The sequence below is a fragment of the Adiantum capillus-veneris genome, chromosome 24, assembly GCF_014529385.1.
Source record: "Adiantum capillus-veneris isolate H3 chromosome 24, ASM1452938v2, whole genome shotgun sequence".
Classification (NCBI taxonomy): domain Eukaryota; kingdom Viridiplantae; phylum Streptophyta; class Polypodiopsida; order Polypodiales; family Pteridaceae; genus Adiantum; species Adiantum capillus-veneris.
Window position 1 is genome coordinate 41183400 of NC_140954.1, and position 16843 is coordinate 41200242.

The following is a 16843-nucleotide window of genomic DNA, read 5'->3' on the forward strand; positions in this document are numbered from 1 at the left end:
TGCAAACTCTCCACGAAATACAAAGTGCGGCGACATGCATATGATGTTTGATTAATGATGCATTGATGACCAATCTCTACACTAATCGACATGCAAACTCTCCATGGAACAAAATTTGGGGCACAATGTGTTTGATCTACACCGCAGCCGGTCTGGTCTGACTGACCCTCGTGACTAATTGACACCACTTTTGTCAGGTGAGATCTACGGTCCCTAGTAATTAGGGGCGACGGGATCGGTTTTGTACCGTCCGATGGCGGTTTAATCTCCAAGTGATCACCATGTGATCACAATTAAAGTGAACCCCAAGTACATTTGATGTGAACATCAAGTGACCGCCAAGTGATCCCCATGTGAATCCCAATCGACATGTGATCACCTTGTGACCCCACCCATTACCAAGTGATTACAGTGTGACCCCGACTATCCCAAAGTGATTGCAGTGTGACCCCGTCCATCCCAAAGTGATCTCCAAGTGAACACCATGTGATCTCCACCCTGTCTTTTTTGCTATATGATTCTATGCTCACACCTCCATTTCAAGTGGCGCGCGATAGCTTAATGGGAGAGTTGTGGCCTCCGGTTGTGTAGGTGGTGGGTTCGAGTCGCAAGGGCTCAATCGACCGAAATATTTTTATTCTTGAGAATAAATGGACGGTCCACATTGTTCGAAGATGCTTGACCATAGATCCCACCTGACAAGGTGGTGTCAAATAGTCCCGTGGCTGACCGACCTCAAACACTACAAGCGCCCCCCCATCCTCGTCACTAAGTGACACCTCCATTTGGAGGTGGGATCAATGGCTCCCGATCATCGGTTGATCCTGAACGTTGGATTGCCTACGGAATGCAAAAGATTCCCACTTTCTCGGATCCGGGACTTGAACCCACTACCCTCTCCCCCACGGGATTGACTCTAACCACTAGGCTAACGCGCGCTCGTTGAAAGGTTTGTGTGAGATAAGTTTATAGATCACGACATCGCGGACAAGTTTACACCTAGTTCACACCGAGTTCGCACTGAGTTCACACCAAATTTGATGTGGTGTGCAAGTCCTCCCCAATTCACACCTAGTTCACACCGTGTTCACATCGAGTTCACACCGAGTTCACACCAAATTTGGTGTGGTGCACATATCTCCGAGTTCACGCTTAATTCACACCTAGTTTAAATGTTGATCGGACGGCCCAAATTGCACCCGGCTCGCGATGCCTACTATGGGCCATTGATCTCACCTCCCTGGGGAGGTGTCATTTAGTGACGAGGCCCCTCTTATGTTGACATAAACCACACAATGCTGCGTTGCTCGAGTCCGGGAAAAGGAGAGCTCTCCAGAATGTGGATAAGGCACCAAACTGCATCATTTTAAAACTACGCTGTGCGCCCGTGGGACGAAGGGATGGCAATGGCTGGTGTGCACTTGAAGCTCGCCATAGCCAGCTCTAGCAGCGAGCTTTTCCCCTCATCACAGCGTCTACAGGCCTGCGCACTACCTTCCTTGTCACCCCAGATACGCCTTTCAGCTACGCGGTGCTCGCTCGCCAACAACAACAGCGGCAGCAGCGATGGCCCCCAGCTCATTGTTAGCAAGAGGCAGCTCCTTACGGGCTCTGCATCTCTCGCCGTGTCATCTCTTGTAGCTTTCCAGAGAGATGCGCAAGCAGAAGAGCTTCTTTCTGAATGGGAGATGGTGCCACTTCCCATTGACTCCGGTGTCGTGCTCTTGGATATCGCCTTTGTTCCTGACGAACCTGATCATGGTGAGTACTCTCTGTTTATCTGTTATCCTTAGTACCTGTAGGTCTTTGCTGCCCACTGCCTTCATATAAAATTTTTCCTGTTGAAAAAAGAACAGTATTGCTTAGTGAGTTAGTTGAGTGCTGGAGGAATTCCTGTGATAATGATGGACGCTGTTGGTGGGTCGAGCAAAATGCCTTTGCCTGGGTATCTTTTCAGTTGGAATTATCTTTGGAAGGCCTTAGGTTTGGTGATAGAGAATGTGGGTGTTTACAGACAGCTACATTTGATTCCCATTCCTGACCGGACCATGGCACTCCATCTCTGCATGGCGGGCAGGCTGCTACAAGCTACTGTTACACATTGCTGAGAGAAAGCCTAGGAGTAAAATGAACTAGAAAAGTGGCTTCTCGCTCTAATTGGATCTCAACACCATTGAGCAGGGGACACCACATTTGGGCGACCTCAGACCAGTGTCCAAAACCCTCCCTCATTTGGTGCTGAGCTGGAGTCCAGCAAGGATATAGCATGCACTGCAAATTAGCTGTTTGTAAGTGTGAAGCTGCTCATTTCTGATGTAGTTTGCTGTCGTAGATGCTAGTTATTGAAATAGCAGGCATCCACAGCAGTGTGTAACCAGCCTGTGTTAAAAGTCAAAACTTAACTTAATGATATGAGAATCTCAGTGGTTGTGACTTCTGTCAAGATCAGTTGCAAGTTGCAACATGCTAACATAATAGGGTTGTTGGACAGTATGCATGAAGTGGGAGACATTTTGAACAATCATGAGCAACGCTTGAAAGGCTAGTAGTGACACCAATTGAGGAGTTCTGAACACCTTTTCATTCATAATTCTTTTTGGATAGTGCCTTTTCAGTTACACGTTCTTTTAGTAAGGCCTTTGGTTTGGAATGTATAATGTGTTAAAACCCAAAACCAACTTAAACTTACTTCTGTAAGGGTTAGTTAGAACAAGTTAGGATTCGGCTGATGGTGTTGTTAGGCAGTATGCATGCAGTGGCAAATGTTTTGAACAATCACGAGCAATGCATCAAAGGCTGACTCTAATGCTGATTCAGAACTAAATTTTTTGGCATCCTTGTGTAATGATCACAGTTTTGAGTGCCTCAACATGCTTCTTTTTCTCATTGCTGAGCATAGAATAGCTTCTTTAAAATGGCAAAAGTTTGAAATGTTTCGAGAGGTTCCTTGGAGAGATTCCTTTAACAGAATGATAAGATAATATCAGATTAATACGGATAGTAGGTTCTAAATTGCAGGGTGCTTTCTTAGTCCTCCTGAGTATGGTACTTTCAAAAGCTAATAAAGGAGTTAACTTAGTTAATGCATAAAAGCTGAGTTTATTTATTGTGATACAACGCTTTTCTACAAGACATGAGATCAGGAAAATATTTGATTTCTTGACCAGCATTCTTGTGAGTACTAAATGAGGGGGAGTCAGGACAAACATATATGCACAACAAAATCTATAGTCTGCCTTGGATAAACTTGCCCTTTCGAGGGCTTTCGATCTAGGGTCCTTACTCTGTCGGAAGCTGCCCCCGAGGCTGCAGCAAACCGAAGTTGGGGTTTGCCCGAATCGGCTTTGCGTTAGGGTCCAATTGGGGCACCCTTTGGACGGCTCTGTGGAATCAATTGTGACCAACCACCGGTTGTAGTGATCTGCCTTTAGAGTAACAGCCTTTTGAGGGCTGCGAACCCCTCAAGATAGGAGCTGCAAACTTCCCCTCTGGTTTGGCTGGTAACTGCCCAATACTAGGGCTTCCATAGCGGCCCTCAAATGCGCCCCTCCCCCCCAAAACCCCCTCCAAAAAAGAAAAAAGAAAAAAGAAAACTCCCTCCCCTTCTGCAATAGTTCTGGAGAGGACCACCCTTGTCGGATAGTTTACCTCATTTTTGTGCTGACTTTTCCGATTAGTGCTTCTTTTAGTCTGCCCTTAAACCCTGGAGTCATGACAGAAACTAGTATGCTGAACTTTGTGTTGATGTATGCTCATGTGTGTGCGGGTGTGTTGTGGAGCATACATTAGTACCTAGTTCCTCACCAACTATTGGGCACTGATGACGTTAGTGGGATGTTGTAGTATTTAGTCAATACTATGCATGATGGAGTTGATGGTTATATTGTCTTGTGGGTGACTACCATGGGTCTATACTTTGCACTTTCCTTCAAGAGTGAATCTGGGCTTATCCTGGATTCATCTAGGTACATATAGAGAAGTTCCTTGTTCTAGCTTGTAAGCTCTATTTGAGCAATGCAGCCACATATATTGGCTGCCATTTATATCTTAGTTTGGCCTATGATAGGGCCTGTAATCAGCTGCTTTAGGGGTCTGGTACAACTACCCTTGTCAACTCTAAATTGCCTACTTTCACCTATGCTCTCAATCCAAGCTTTTCTTTTGCCGTCATGCCTGCAAGGTGGAACACAAATGCCTCCTTGCTGACCAAAAAGAAACCTGTCAAAGCACCATGATTGCACTTAGTCATCCTCAAACTTGGCTGGCACCAAGAGAAGTTAAACCTGCAGCCAAGATACAATCACCATCGGAGGTGCTAGCATGCCCACAAAGGGAAGCCTCCTAGACAACTTGCGGTGGCCAGGCTCCACGAGCCATTTAACTCTTGCTAACATTGTCTTATGGATTACTACATGAGTCCACAACTGCACTTTCCCTCATAGGTGAAGCTGGTCTTTTCTTGGATTCATCTAGGTATCTCATGTTTGAGTTTGTCACCCCTCTGGTCGGTCTTGGTGCAAGGTGGAGCTGTTGGTGTCCCAGTGTCCTCCAAGGGCTGATGATAGGGAGTGGGGACTGTTTTGTGGCTGTGCCCTGGCCTATGTGAGGTATTTACGGCTTGTTGCTGCCATTGTTTTACTTATCTTGTACTGCTCATGGTGTCTTATAGTTTGCCTCTTGGTGGCCCTAGGTTTAGGGCATTTTATCGGAGAGCCGTGTTTTGTTGGTTTGCTCCTGCGGGCCTATTTTCGTACTTTTCCCAGTTTTGACCTATTTTCTAGGTTATGGAGGGGGGGGGGGGGGGGCGGTCGGGCACCTCGACCTGGTCGCTATGTTGGGGGGGGGGGGGGGGGGGGGGGTGGGGACTTCCGCCTTGTGTATCTCTTGTGCATTGCAATTAGAGCCAACATTTTGTCTCTTTTGCGTTTTCTCTCTTGAGCAGTGTTTTCTTTCTCGAACGTTCTCTCTCTAGTAATTTTTCCGAGATCGTCTCTCTATAGCCCTTGAAACTGGCCCGTAGGGCGGTAGACTTTAGCTTTCACCCGAATCTTTACTTGACTTTACAACACAGAGAAAACTTCACGAATAAACCTGTAACTAGAATTAACACTTCAAACAAACCACAGCTTGGCAGCTAGAGTGCTACCAAGCAGACACTGACACCCTGTAGGCCCGAAAGATTGGCGCCCCTTTCGGTATTTTGTTATTCTTATAAAACTTGAGGCAAAACTTGCAAGTTCCTACGAGCTGTCTCGCTTTTACCAGGCTGAAAATGGCCTACTCTAGCCCGATTTTGGCAGCATAACCACAGGAGGCTTCAGAGATAAAATCCCCATGCAAAAGGTGACTTTTCCGGCGTCTACGGGCACTTTCCCACCTGACGAGAATCTGCAGTGTAACAAACTTGGACACTCCAAGTCAAGATTCTACCGCGACACAACAGAGATTCACTTCAAAACAGTTCACAATTCACAATTGATTCGACACGGCCCGATGGAGTTTTGTGCCTAGAGATATTGGCCCCTAAGACTGGCGCCCCATTCGCTATTTCTTTTTGTATTAATCTGTGTTCAAAGTACAAGAGAGTGGGAGGGTTCTCACTCTCAGACTCTGCGTCGAGATGCTTTGAGTTGTGAGGGCCCTGTCACTTATTATAAGTCTACAAGGGATGCCCAAAAGGAGAGTCCCAAAAGCAGTAATCCAAAATCTCTCAAGCTTTTTAAAATAAAGCACTTGGCTCAAAAGTTGCCAAAATCCAGCCACGCAATTTCAACCCTGCGTAGATTTTCAGCAGCGCAAAAAGCAGTTTCCGTATAGCCTTGCCACGTCATCCTGCTGCCGCATACGCGGCAAAATCCGCCGCAATTCACGGAGATCCATATCAGCCTGTCGGCGCATTTTGCAGGCCTGTTTTTCCGAGGTGTGTGAGGGGGTGCTCTGCTGCCCCATGTCCAGGCCATGCCACGTCACCAATTTGTGACATGTAGCACACTGAATTCTGCCCCGAAAGTGCACCAATGATCTCCTCGCTTCCCCAAAGCTCCTAGGGGTATTAGGGATCAATTAGGGTCGAAACCCCAAACCTGCAAGAGTACACAGCAGACTGTATTTTACTGTTCGGGCTCTGTTTCGCATGCCGGTCGCATCCGTAGCAAGCCTTCGTACTCCCGCACTTGTAGGGCTACCTGCCCTTTGAATCAAATGAGATTTCTTTCGTGAAATCTCTCTGAGTTGACCTGTACCTGTGGGGGATTAGCAATTAGCTAATCCAGTACCTAGACAAGAGGCTCTTGCCTCGGCATACGCGCATGAACCCACACAACTGTACATACAGTGTACATACAGATGAAAAGCCCTTGAGCTGGGCATTATGATTCTGCATTCAAAGGGGAAGAGAGGTGTGCTAGAGCAGAATCATCGTTCCACATAAGACAAGGGAGAAGGCAAGCTTTCCATTGAAGCAAAAATCAACATCCACTCTCAAATTGGGCCCCCCCTCTTCATGCAAACCTGGAAAATTGACGTGGAGTTGCCAAGTGTCCAGTTTGCCTGTACTGTTCGGATTTCAGTGCTGATTGGCCGTCTCCTAGCGACCTGCCCTTCTCGACTGCGGGTGAAACTCTTGGCTGTTGGCCGTTTAACACTGGCCACACAATGTCCGGCCATTTGTGACTTCAAAAAGAGGGTCCCAAAAATTTCAATCAAAATCAAGGGAAAGAAACCAACAACTAAGGTTAGTGGTTGCCACAGCCTTGTGACAACCCTTTTGTTCTTGCACATGAAGTTACTACCCTTTCAATGTTAGGTGTGTTGGGTTAAAGGCTTAAATAACCCCTTTTTGTCATTTTTATACTTTGTCCAGGTTCAATGACACATTTTTTAAAGGTCACTTATAATGAAAGTGGGAAAACCCAAAACTCACTTATTGAGTTTTCCCCAAAAACGTGAGCCCTCTCTCTTTTGCGTGCGCTTCCTATCCTGCTGGCCTTCGCCTCCCCTCTCTGCACACACTGCACTTCCTCGCGTGCTCTTTCACTTGCACACACCGCCGTGCGCTCATCAAATGGTATCAGAGCCCGATTAGGGTTTGCCCCAAATCTGCAAACGTTGAATTTCAGCCAAGAAGGTCAACTTTCACGCGAGATTTTGCAATTTCGTCGCCAAAGGACTCGTCTCGGACGCTAGAGAGCTCCCGGCAACCAAAATTGACCTAAAACAGACTGAAATTAGGTCAAAAACAGGAAATTACAGGTTAGGACAACAAAATGCAGGTTTTGCAAATGATGTATTAAAGTGTGGAGATACTTTTGCTAAGTCCCCGCTACCCGAGAACACCGAAATTGCCGAAAAACAAGCCCTAAAACAAGTGTTTTAAGCAAATTTCAGATTTGCGCAGGTTTATGCAAGTGTTTTTTATGGTGCGATTACATTGGAGAAAGTACAAATTGACGCAATCTACGCACATTTGACAAATTTTGTCGATGTATGACCATTTGTGGCTCAATTTCATGCAATTTTGATGCTACAAATTGGGGCTTTTGTGCTTACATGCTTCTAAAGGCTGTGTATTAGCCTTATGTATGTCTTCTGAGGCTAAAAACAACTAAATTTGTTGTTGTCAAGCACAAATTCGCTCGCTGAAATTTCCTGCGCATAAATTTCAGAAGTTGAATTTTGTGCCCAAATCGACCTATTTTGCCCCAAATTGCTTCTGTGACCATTTGGAGCTGTAGTGCACATCTCTGTGAGGCTGTACTCCAATTTTTGTGCATTTTGCCCAAAAATTTAGCGTATTATCCCTCTTATTTCGTGCAACTATGGCCTCATCTTCTTTGGATGTGAAGAACCTCTTCGAGATTAGGAGGTTCGATGGAACAGGTTTTGATCTTTGGAAAGACAGGATTCAGGGAATCCTATTCCTTAAGGATTGCGAAGGGGCACTCGAACAGGTGAAGCCATAGAATATGACGGATGAAGCATGGGGTAGCATGAACAGGAAGGCTGTTACATACATTAAAATGGCCATGACAGATGAGACCGTCATTGATGTGAAAGGTCTCATGACTGCTTTTGATGTGTGGGAGAAGTTGAAGGGAATGTATGAAAATACAACGCCTGTCAACCAGGTGCACTTGATGCGAAAACTTATTGGCATGCAACTAGATGAGTCCAAGAGCGTGGCAGAGCACTTGTCATTGTTCGCAGGTAGTTTGTCGCAGTTACAGGATTCTGGCTTGCCCCCTTTTGATGATAAGCTGTAAGCTATCTTCTTGCTTATGACCTTACCTGAGTCATGGGAAACTTTGGTGGTTTCGTTGTCCAATAACCCCAATTTGACCTTTGATGGTGTTAGGGGTTCTATCTTGAATGAAGAAATCAGGAGGAAAGCAAGTGGAGAGGGAGGAGGCTCTGCCAACATGGTTAGAGGTAGGACAGAAAAGAAGAATGCTTATGCACAAAGGAGTAAGAGTAAGAGTAAAGAAAGGGGAAATGCAAGCAAAGGCAAGGGTGATGTGACTTGCTATCAATGTGGCAGGAAAGGTCACAAGAAACCCGATTGTAGGTACTATAAAGCTGAGTTAGAAAGAAAAAAGAATGTCGGAGACAAAAAGAAAGAGAAGAAGGAAGTCAAGGCAGATGCACAGGATAGCTCAAAGGACAAAGAGAAGGCCAATGTGGGTTCTAGTGTCGTGATTGAGGAGCTGTTAGATTAGAGGACATCTTGTGTGCCACTTTGTCAGATGATGATGCTTATGACTTTGATGCCTCTCTAAATGTTCATTCACAGGACATGCAGATCACCAAGAGTGATCTTATTGATGCTTTATTGACTGTCAATGATGCATTGTCCCAGACTTGGATTGTTGATTCCGGTGCTTCATTTCATGTGACTCCTATCAAGGAGTGTTTCTCTACTTTTGATGCGGGCAAGCGTGGCCATGTATACCTTGGAAACAATCATGCATGTTCCATTGAGGGTATTGGCATTGTGCATCTCTCCATAGATGGCACAAATGAGCTTGTCTTGCATGATGTTCGATATGTGCCGGGAATCAAGAAGAGTCTGCTTTCTGTTGGTCAGATGGATATGCATGGTTACAGCATCTTGTTTGAGAGAGGATCATGGAAAATGACTAAAGGCTCAAGGCTGATTATAAAGGGCACAAAGAAAGGGACACTTTACTGCATGCATGGAAAGGCCGTGTTGGGCAAGTTTATTGCATTGGCTGAAATTAACTCTCACATGGAGTTGTGGCACAAGAGGCTTGGCCATATGAGCCAAAAGGGTCTTTCTAAGCTTTGTACTTTGAACAAGCTTGATGCTAAAGGCACAAAGCTTGACTTTTGTAATGAATGTCAATATGGCAAGCAAGTAAAGCATTCTTATTACTTTGGTGTCTCTCGTAAATCTTGTGTGCTTGATCTTGTACATTCCGATGTATGTAACATGCTTACTAAGTCTATGGGTGGTGCATGTTATTTTGTCTCCTTTGTTGATGATCATTCTAGGAAAATTTGGGTTTATTTGCTTAAGTCTAAGGATGAAGCCTTTGCTGCGTTTAAGAGATTTCATGCATTTGTGACCACCCAAACAAGTAGAGAGCTAAAATGCTTGCGTACAGACAATGGGGGGGAGTACACAAGTCCTGAATTTAACAAGTTTTGTGAAAATTTGGGCATTAAAAGGGAGCTTTCTGTGCCATACAGCCCCTCTTCTAATGGTGTGGCTGAAAGATTCAATAGGACACTTTGTGAGAGGGTGAGATGCATGCTGTCCACGGCTAATCTCTCTCATGGATTTTGGGGAGAAGCTTTGAAAATTGCAGTGCATATATGCAATCGATCCCCTCACATGTCTTTGAAAGGTGACATCCTTGAAGAGGTTTGGTCTGGCAAGCCTGCTTCATATGATCACTTACGCATTTTTGGTTGCGAAGCTTTTGTGCATGTAAGACGGGAGTTGAGGAGTAAACTAGATGCGAAGTCCATTAAAGGCCTCTTCATGGGATATGGTGAAGAAGGCGAAATGGGTTACAGGATTTGGTTACCTCAGCTCAAAAGGGTTGTACGCAGCCAGGATGTTGTTTTTAATGAGGCAAGGTTGCTTTAAAACAATTGTGCCTCAAAGCATGACCATAAAAGGGTGAAATTTCAGCATGATCAGCCACCTGTTAGGCCTATTTTTGACCCTCAGGATGCACCACAAATGGCTGAAAATGTAGATGATCTAGTGGTGTTTGAGCCAGATGATGTTGGACAGCAAATTGAGGCTCCTGAAGGGTATTTGCAGCCAAGAAACAATGCTGAAAATGGTGCTGAAAATGATGTACAGCAGCCCATTGTTGATGATTTTGTAGTGCCACCTGATGTAAACCCATTGCCGGATAATGTGGATCATTGGGTGAGGCGGTCTACTCGTCAAAGACGGCTTGTGAGTCGATATGACCCCTCTTTGCATTACATTATGTTGACAGATGAGGAAGAGCCTCTTACGTACAAAGAGGCAAAGACATGTGAGCACAGCGACAAGTGGGAGGTTGCTATGCAAGAAGAGATTAAAGCTTTGCATGTAATCATACTTGGGATTTAGTTGAATTACCCAAAGGAAGGAAGGCTATTCCTAACAAATGGGTGTATAAAATCAAAACTGTTGATGCAAAACCCAAGTATAAGGCAAAGCTTGTGGCAAAGGGATATGTTCAAACCAAGGGCATAGACTTTGAGGAGGTGTTCTCTCCTGTTGTGAAGATGACCACTTTGCGTGTACTGTTTGCCATAGTGGCTGCTCTTGATTTGGAAATGGACCAAATGGATGTACATACCGCTTTCTTGCATGGTGATGTGGAAGAAGAGCTTTACATGAACCAACCTGAGGGTTTTGTCATCCCTGGCAAGGAACATTTGGTATGTATGCTCAATAGAAGCTTGTATGGACTGAAACAATCATGTAGACAGTGGTATAAGAAGTTTGATCGCTTCATGCGTAAACATAGTTACAAAAGAAGCCATGCAGGCCATTGTTTGTATACCAAACGTGATGAGGATGGCAGCCCTATTATTCTTGTGCTCTATGTAGACGATATGTTGATAGCTGCAAAGAAAAGCATTGTTGATGCTCTTAAAGGGAAGCTGAAATCTGCGTTTTCAATGAAAGACCTTGGGGCAGCTGAATATATACTTGGAGTGCGTGTTACACGGCAAAGAGACAAGCGCCTATCGTATTTGTCGCAAGAAAAGTACATTGAAAAGGTGCTGGATAGATTTAACATGGCTGAAGCAAAGCCTCTTGGTGTGCCATTAAAGCCATATGTCAAGATCTCCAAGGATGATTGTCCCAAGTCAAAGGAAGAAGCCAATGACATGCAAAGTGTGCCTTATGCTTCAGCTTGTGGTTCACTTATGTATGCTATGGTTGCTACTAGGCCTGACATAGCCCATGCAGTGGGAGTTGTGAGCCGATTTATGGCTAATCAAGGCAGGTTGCATTGGGATGCAGTAAAGTCCATTATGAGGTACTTGAAAGGGACTAAAAACAAATGCCTCTGCTATGGTAAAGGACCAATGGAATTGAAAGGATTTTGTGACTTTAACATGGCTGGTGATGTGGATACACGGAAATCCACAAGTGGCTATGTATTTACTCTTGCGGGAGATGTTGTTTCATGGTGTTCTAGATTGCAAAAGATTGTTGCATTGTCTACGACAGAGGCTGAATATATTTCAGCCACTGAAGCTTCCAAAGAAGCTATTTGGTTAGCACGCCTATGCAATGAGTTTGGTTTGCCTGCCAAGGCACCTATGCTTGGTTGTGATAGCCAGAGTGCCATATGTCTGGCAAAGAACGCCATGTTTCATGCACGCACAAAGCATATTGATGTGCGATATCACTTCATACGAGAAGTGCTTGAGGATGGCCTTATTACATTGGTTAAGGTCCATACATCACAAAATCCAGCCGATGCTCTCACTAAGTGCTTAGCCAAAGCACAACATTATCTATGCATAGAGATGGTGGGAGTCACGTAGCTTAAAGGCGCCATTTATGCCTTTAAGTGGGAGGTTGTTGGGTTAAAGGCCTAAATAACCCCTTTTTGTCATTTTTATACTTTGTCCAGGTTCATATTGAACCTCGACACATTTTTTAAAGGTCACTTATAATAAAAGTGGGAAAACCCAAAACTCACTTATTGAGTTTTCCCCAAAAACGTGAGCCCTCTCTCTTTTGCTTGCGCTTCCTCTCCTGCTGGCCTTCGTCTCCCCTCTCTGCACACACACTGCACTTCCTCGCGTGCTCTTTCACTTGCACACACCGCCGTGCGCTCATCAAGGTGCAGCGGAATGAATGTTGTATTTTCTCAAGATTAGTGATCTTTATTGCTCAAGGTTCCTTTTAGTTCTTTAGGGAAAGAGAGAGCTCTCCGTCTTGTAGAGTGCTGTGGTCACGAACAAAGTGAGTGGATTGTGCGTGCAAGTGAATGAGACTGAGAGAGGGAGAGAGAAGACATACGACACCCGAGAGGTTGTAAAACCCTCCTCCGAAGGCCCCACTCTCGTCGGCGAGAGTGGTCTATTCTTTGATTGCACAAAGGTGTACAATGCGTATGCAATGGACTATGCAACTTGGTCTATGCCGATGATGACGACGACGACGACGATGATGACGACGACGACGACGACGATGGCTGAAATCTGAGATCTTCTAATCGCTGAATTTCGGGACTGATTCGGTGGCTGAAAATGACTGTTTTGGCTGCGTTTTCTTGGCTGAAAAATGAGGTTTCTTAGGGCTGAAAACTGATGGTCTTTACGGGTTGAATCTGCTCCACTTTAGGTGAATGATGCCGGTCTTAATTTGCTGTTGAAATCCAAAAACGCCAGGGGCTGAAATTGGTCCTTCTGTCGCCGGGGTTCTGCAAATGCAAAAATGCTAGGCTGATCTGCTGTGTCGTGATGACGCCGGGACTGATCTGCTGTGCACAAATCGCCAAGGCTGATCTGATGCAAAAACGCTAGGTCTTCTGTGGAGAAAACGCCAGAGTAGTCGCGGGGGTTGGTCTTGCTGAGAAGTTGCCTGTTGAGCAAGGTGCTTCTGCTGCCTCTTCTGCCAGAAAGTGCTAACTTGGGTTTGCTTATATATTAACTTAGCAAAATTGCCCTATCTACTTTTGTTGGAAAGTCACTTAAAAATAATAAGCGAAAATACCAATAAATAAGAAAATAGGCTAAATGCACTAGAAAATTTCCCTAACTGATGCTAATGGTTTCTGATGGGAATTCCGATGATCATGCTGTGTGCAACCGGAGGATATGCATCTATGCTAAGTGACTGGGCATGCACGGTCTACAAATAGACTCACTAAAGTGCCCGATCACTGCTAATCTAGACTTGACTGAACTGACTGAACCTTGCTGTGGTGTAGCTTGTCCACGGACACATAGGGTTGGGATGTGTCACGTGACATTCAACTCCTTTTCAAAGTGAGGTACCGGTACCAATCTGTATGGCGTCGAGGGAGATCGCCAACAGCATCCAGAATCTTGGAAGTGACTCTTCGCTGGCCCACTCTGATGTGTGGGTCGTGCGGTACTTGAACTTCATAAAGGTCTGCAACGCTTGCTTCTTTGTGCCGCGCCGAAAACGACACAAAGTCTTCTGTATCTCCTTTCTTGCTTCAACTTCGTCTCGAGTCGTGCTTCTTTCGTCTTCAAGAATCTCCATGGCTGAAAATTCCTGAAACAATCTCCAACACAAAACCATGAACATACCCATTCCATGTAAAGTGAAGGAAAAAAATCTCGTCTTCTCTAAAGACTGTGTATGCAATGTAGATGAACATAGAGACGGAGTGACAAGCCGTTGATCAAACACATGCAAACAATGAGGTCGAATCTTTTCTGTTTGATCGAAATCAATCGACTGTTGCAATTCACAATGGAAATGCCCATGCTTGGTGTTCACACTATCATGTGCTCGTCCTACAGCTGTGTCATGTCAAGGAAGAGACATGGAATGTGACTTCCTTACATACAAACTTTTCAACTTTTCATGCACAATCCGCATACATTTGTGCTCATCCATGAGAGAAACGTGCTCAACATACACTATGTCATGCCTAGGCAAAGGGATCACATAACGATGCGGACTAAAATACAGGAAAATTTACGAATGAAACACTCGAACAATGCGGGCGTATCAATCATGCGAACACACAATACTTTCTGTGAGGGTTCCTTGGACCAAGGCTCGAGAGCCAAGATCGGTTCATCCTGAATGATCGAATCGTCTTGTGGGGGTTCTTTAGACCTCGACTGGAAAGCCAAGATCGGATCTTCGTGATTGATCGAATCTACAACGAGGTTAGCTTCGCTAGAAAAAGCATCAACTAATACATCATTCTTGTGAACAATCACATCATCTTCATGCAAATCATCATGCTTGTCATTGTCATCCAAATCATCATGCAAATCATTATCATTCAAATCATCATGCTTCACACAATCATGCAAATCCTGTGTGTCATGCTGTGGAGAAAGAGAGACTGAGAGAATCTCCTTATCCCGAATCCTTTCAATCTTGTCCTGCATATTAGCAATGAGAGATGGAGAAGAAGAAGGAGAAGTATCCACTCCATGAAAGATAGTAGGAGAATCACTTTTGGCATTGAGAGTTAATGTGCTAGCCTCCCAATCAACGAGAGGGTTGATGTCACGAAACCATTTCATACCTAAAATCATCACATCCTGAGAGAGGAGAAACAACAAATCTTCTAGTGAAGGCAGTCTGTTGAATTGCAAACAACACATCAAGGCACTCCTTCGTGATGAGAGCGTCCATACCAGGACGAAAGTCAGAGACCTCGATAAGAGATCTCGGACTAACTTCAAGGCGGGCTCTTTCAACAAGAGAGGGGCTGATCACATCATGCATACTACCTGGGTCAAACAATATGACAAAACGGTGCCCCGACGTACGACCATAACATTTAATGAGAGAATCATCAATGGGAGGGTCCTGAGAAACTTTGGGCACAATCGTGTTATCATTCATTGCATTGACAGATGTAGTGGGTGCTGTGGGTTCTTTAAATTCATTCGATTCAAGCTTAGGACATGTTCTTTTTATGTGACCCTTAATGTGACAATGAAAACAACGACCTTCTTTAGAATAAGTGCTTTGTTCGTCCGAAGTGATGTAACCTCCTACAATTCCTTGTGCTACCTTTTCATATGGAGTAAGCTTAGGTTTAGCAATTGTGTTAGCCTTACCCTTAGATTCATTGGAAGAATTCTTTGATGAGAGACTGTTGGTAGATTGGTTAGAAGAGTTATCATTCTTACCGTTCTGTGGGTTCTGAGAAGTCTGCGAGGTACTTGTGGAAGTCTTGTTCTCCTTAGGCTTTCCCTTGTTGTGTTTCATCTCCTGTGCGAGAGCAATCGCTACCGCCTTGTTGAGATCGATTGGATCGAATACCTCGACATCGTACTTGATATACTCATCCAATCCAAAGAGAAATGCCTCTTTGCGTTCATCATCTGACATGCGTAATTGGGTACCTAGCTGCAAAATACGATTAGAAAAAGACATAACCGGCATACCATTTTTCTTGAGAGTGCGCCAATCGTCCTTCAACCGTGCTAGATGCTGAGGTGGCATAAACCGCGCCTTGAGCTTGTCTTGGAAATCAGCCCAACTAAAAGAGAGGGGCGTGAAATCGTCGGCTGCCTCTAGGTACGCGGCTAGCTGTGCCTCTTGCCATGCGTGGTACCAATTAATGGCATCACCAGCAAGGTACATAGCTGCCGTCAAAACTTCGCTATTCCTTGTCTTCTTAGTTGTCGCAAAATAAGCATTAAATTGATGCAACCAAGAATGAATCACTGTAGCATCCATCTTACCATCATACTTACTGAAAGTCAACTTTTCTGTAACTGGATGGTTGGAATCCGCGTCATGGCTTGCGCCACTTGACGGACTTCCACGATCTTTGGGTGGTTCGGTCTTCGAGGCTAGGATGTGGGAAATAAATTCTTGATGACGAATCTCCCTTTGAGCCTTGCGTTCATCGCGCTCGCGTTCGAAAGCAAGTCTATTTTCTTCTTGTTTTGCGGCGAGAGCAATGCGCTCACGCTCTTGAGCAAGGCGATTTTCATCGCTCTCGCGGTCCTTGTCTTCTTGTGCTTCTGCTTTGCTTGCGAGTTGTGCCAATGCAACTCGATTCGTTTCTTGTTGTTGTGCCATCATGTCCAACGTCGACTTGACCATCATCTCCATAGGAGTGAGTGCAACTCGTGGCGTAGATGGCGAAGGGGGAGGGTCGAAAAAGTCTCCTGGTGGGGAAAAATCTTCGCCGCCTCTCTCATGCTCATCACCTGTATGCGAAGTATCCATTCCGCTTCGGGTGACGACCATGCACTATAATCTTGGTTTCTGAAGTTCGCGAGGAACTTGGGTTCTTGAGGGTCTTGAGGTCCTTGATTCGTGAGAATCTAGGGTTCTTGAGGTTCTTGAGGTTCTTGAGGGTCTTGGGTTCTTGGGGTTCTTGAGGTTTTCTTTCGCTTGCAAATCGCGTTGAGAAGGATCTTCTCTTCACCCGAGTTCTACCCTTTTCTGCGGGCGCACCCCTTGGCGGCCTTGCGCTCACACCAAGGTTGCTTTTTCCCACCTCACGTCGATTGGCCGGCCGCTAAGTGCACGGTCCGCTCTCAATGAGTGAAAAGAGACACAAGGGGAGGCTGGACAAGCCCTTCTTTCTTGGGATTCCTGTCACTCTTCAACAAAACACGATTAGGAATCGCCACGCCCAAGTAAACTTGGGTTCGTGCGATGGCAACAAGCAAAACA

At 45.2% G+C, this 16843-nt stretch overlaps 1 protein-coding gene across 1 annotated transcript in view; it reads left to right on the top strand.

Moving 5' to 3' along the window:
• The first annotated feature begins 1322 nt into the window (after positions 1 to 1322).
• Positions 1323 to 16843, top strand: part of HCF136 (photosystem II stability/assembly factor, chloroplast (HCF136)) — a 50499-nt gene continuing 34978 nt past the window's right edge. The window contains exon 1 of the mRNA XM_086498910.1: positions 1323 to 1761. Coding sequence (XP_086355036.1) covers positions 1401 to 1761 — 361 coding nt within the window. The 5' untranslated portion in view covers positions 1323 to 1400. The remainder of the gene's footprint in view (positions 1762 to 16843) is intronic.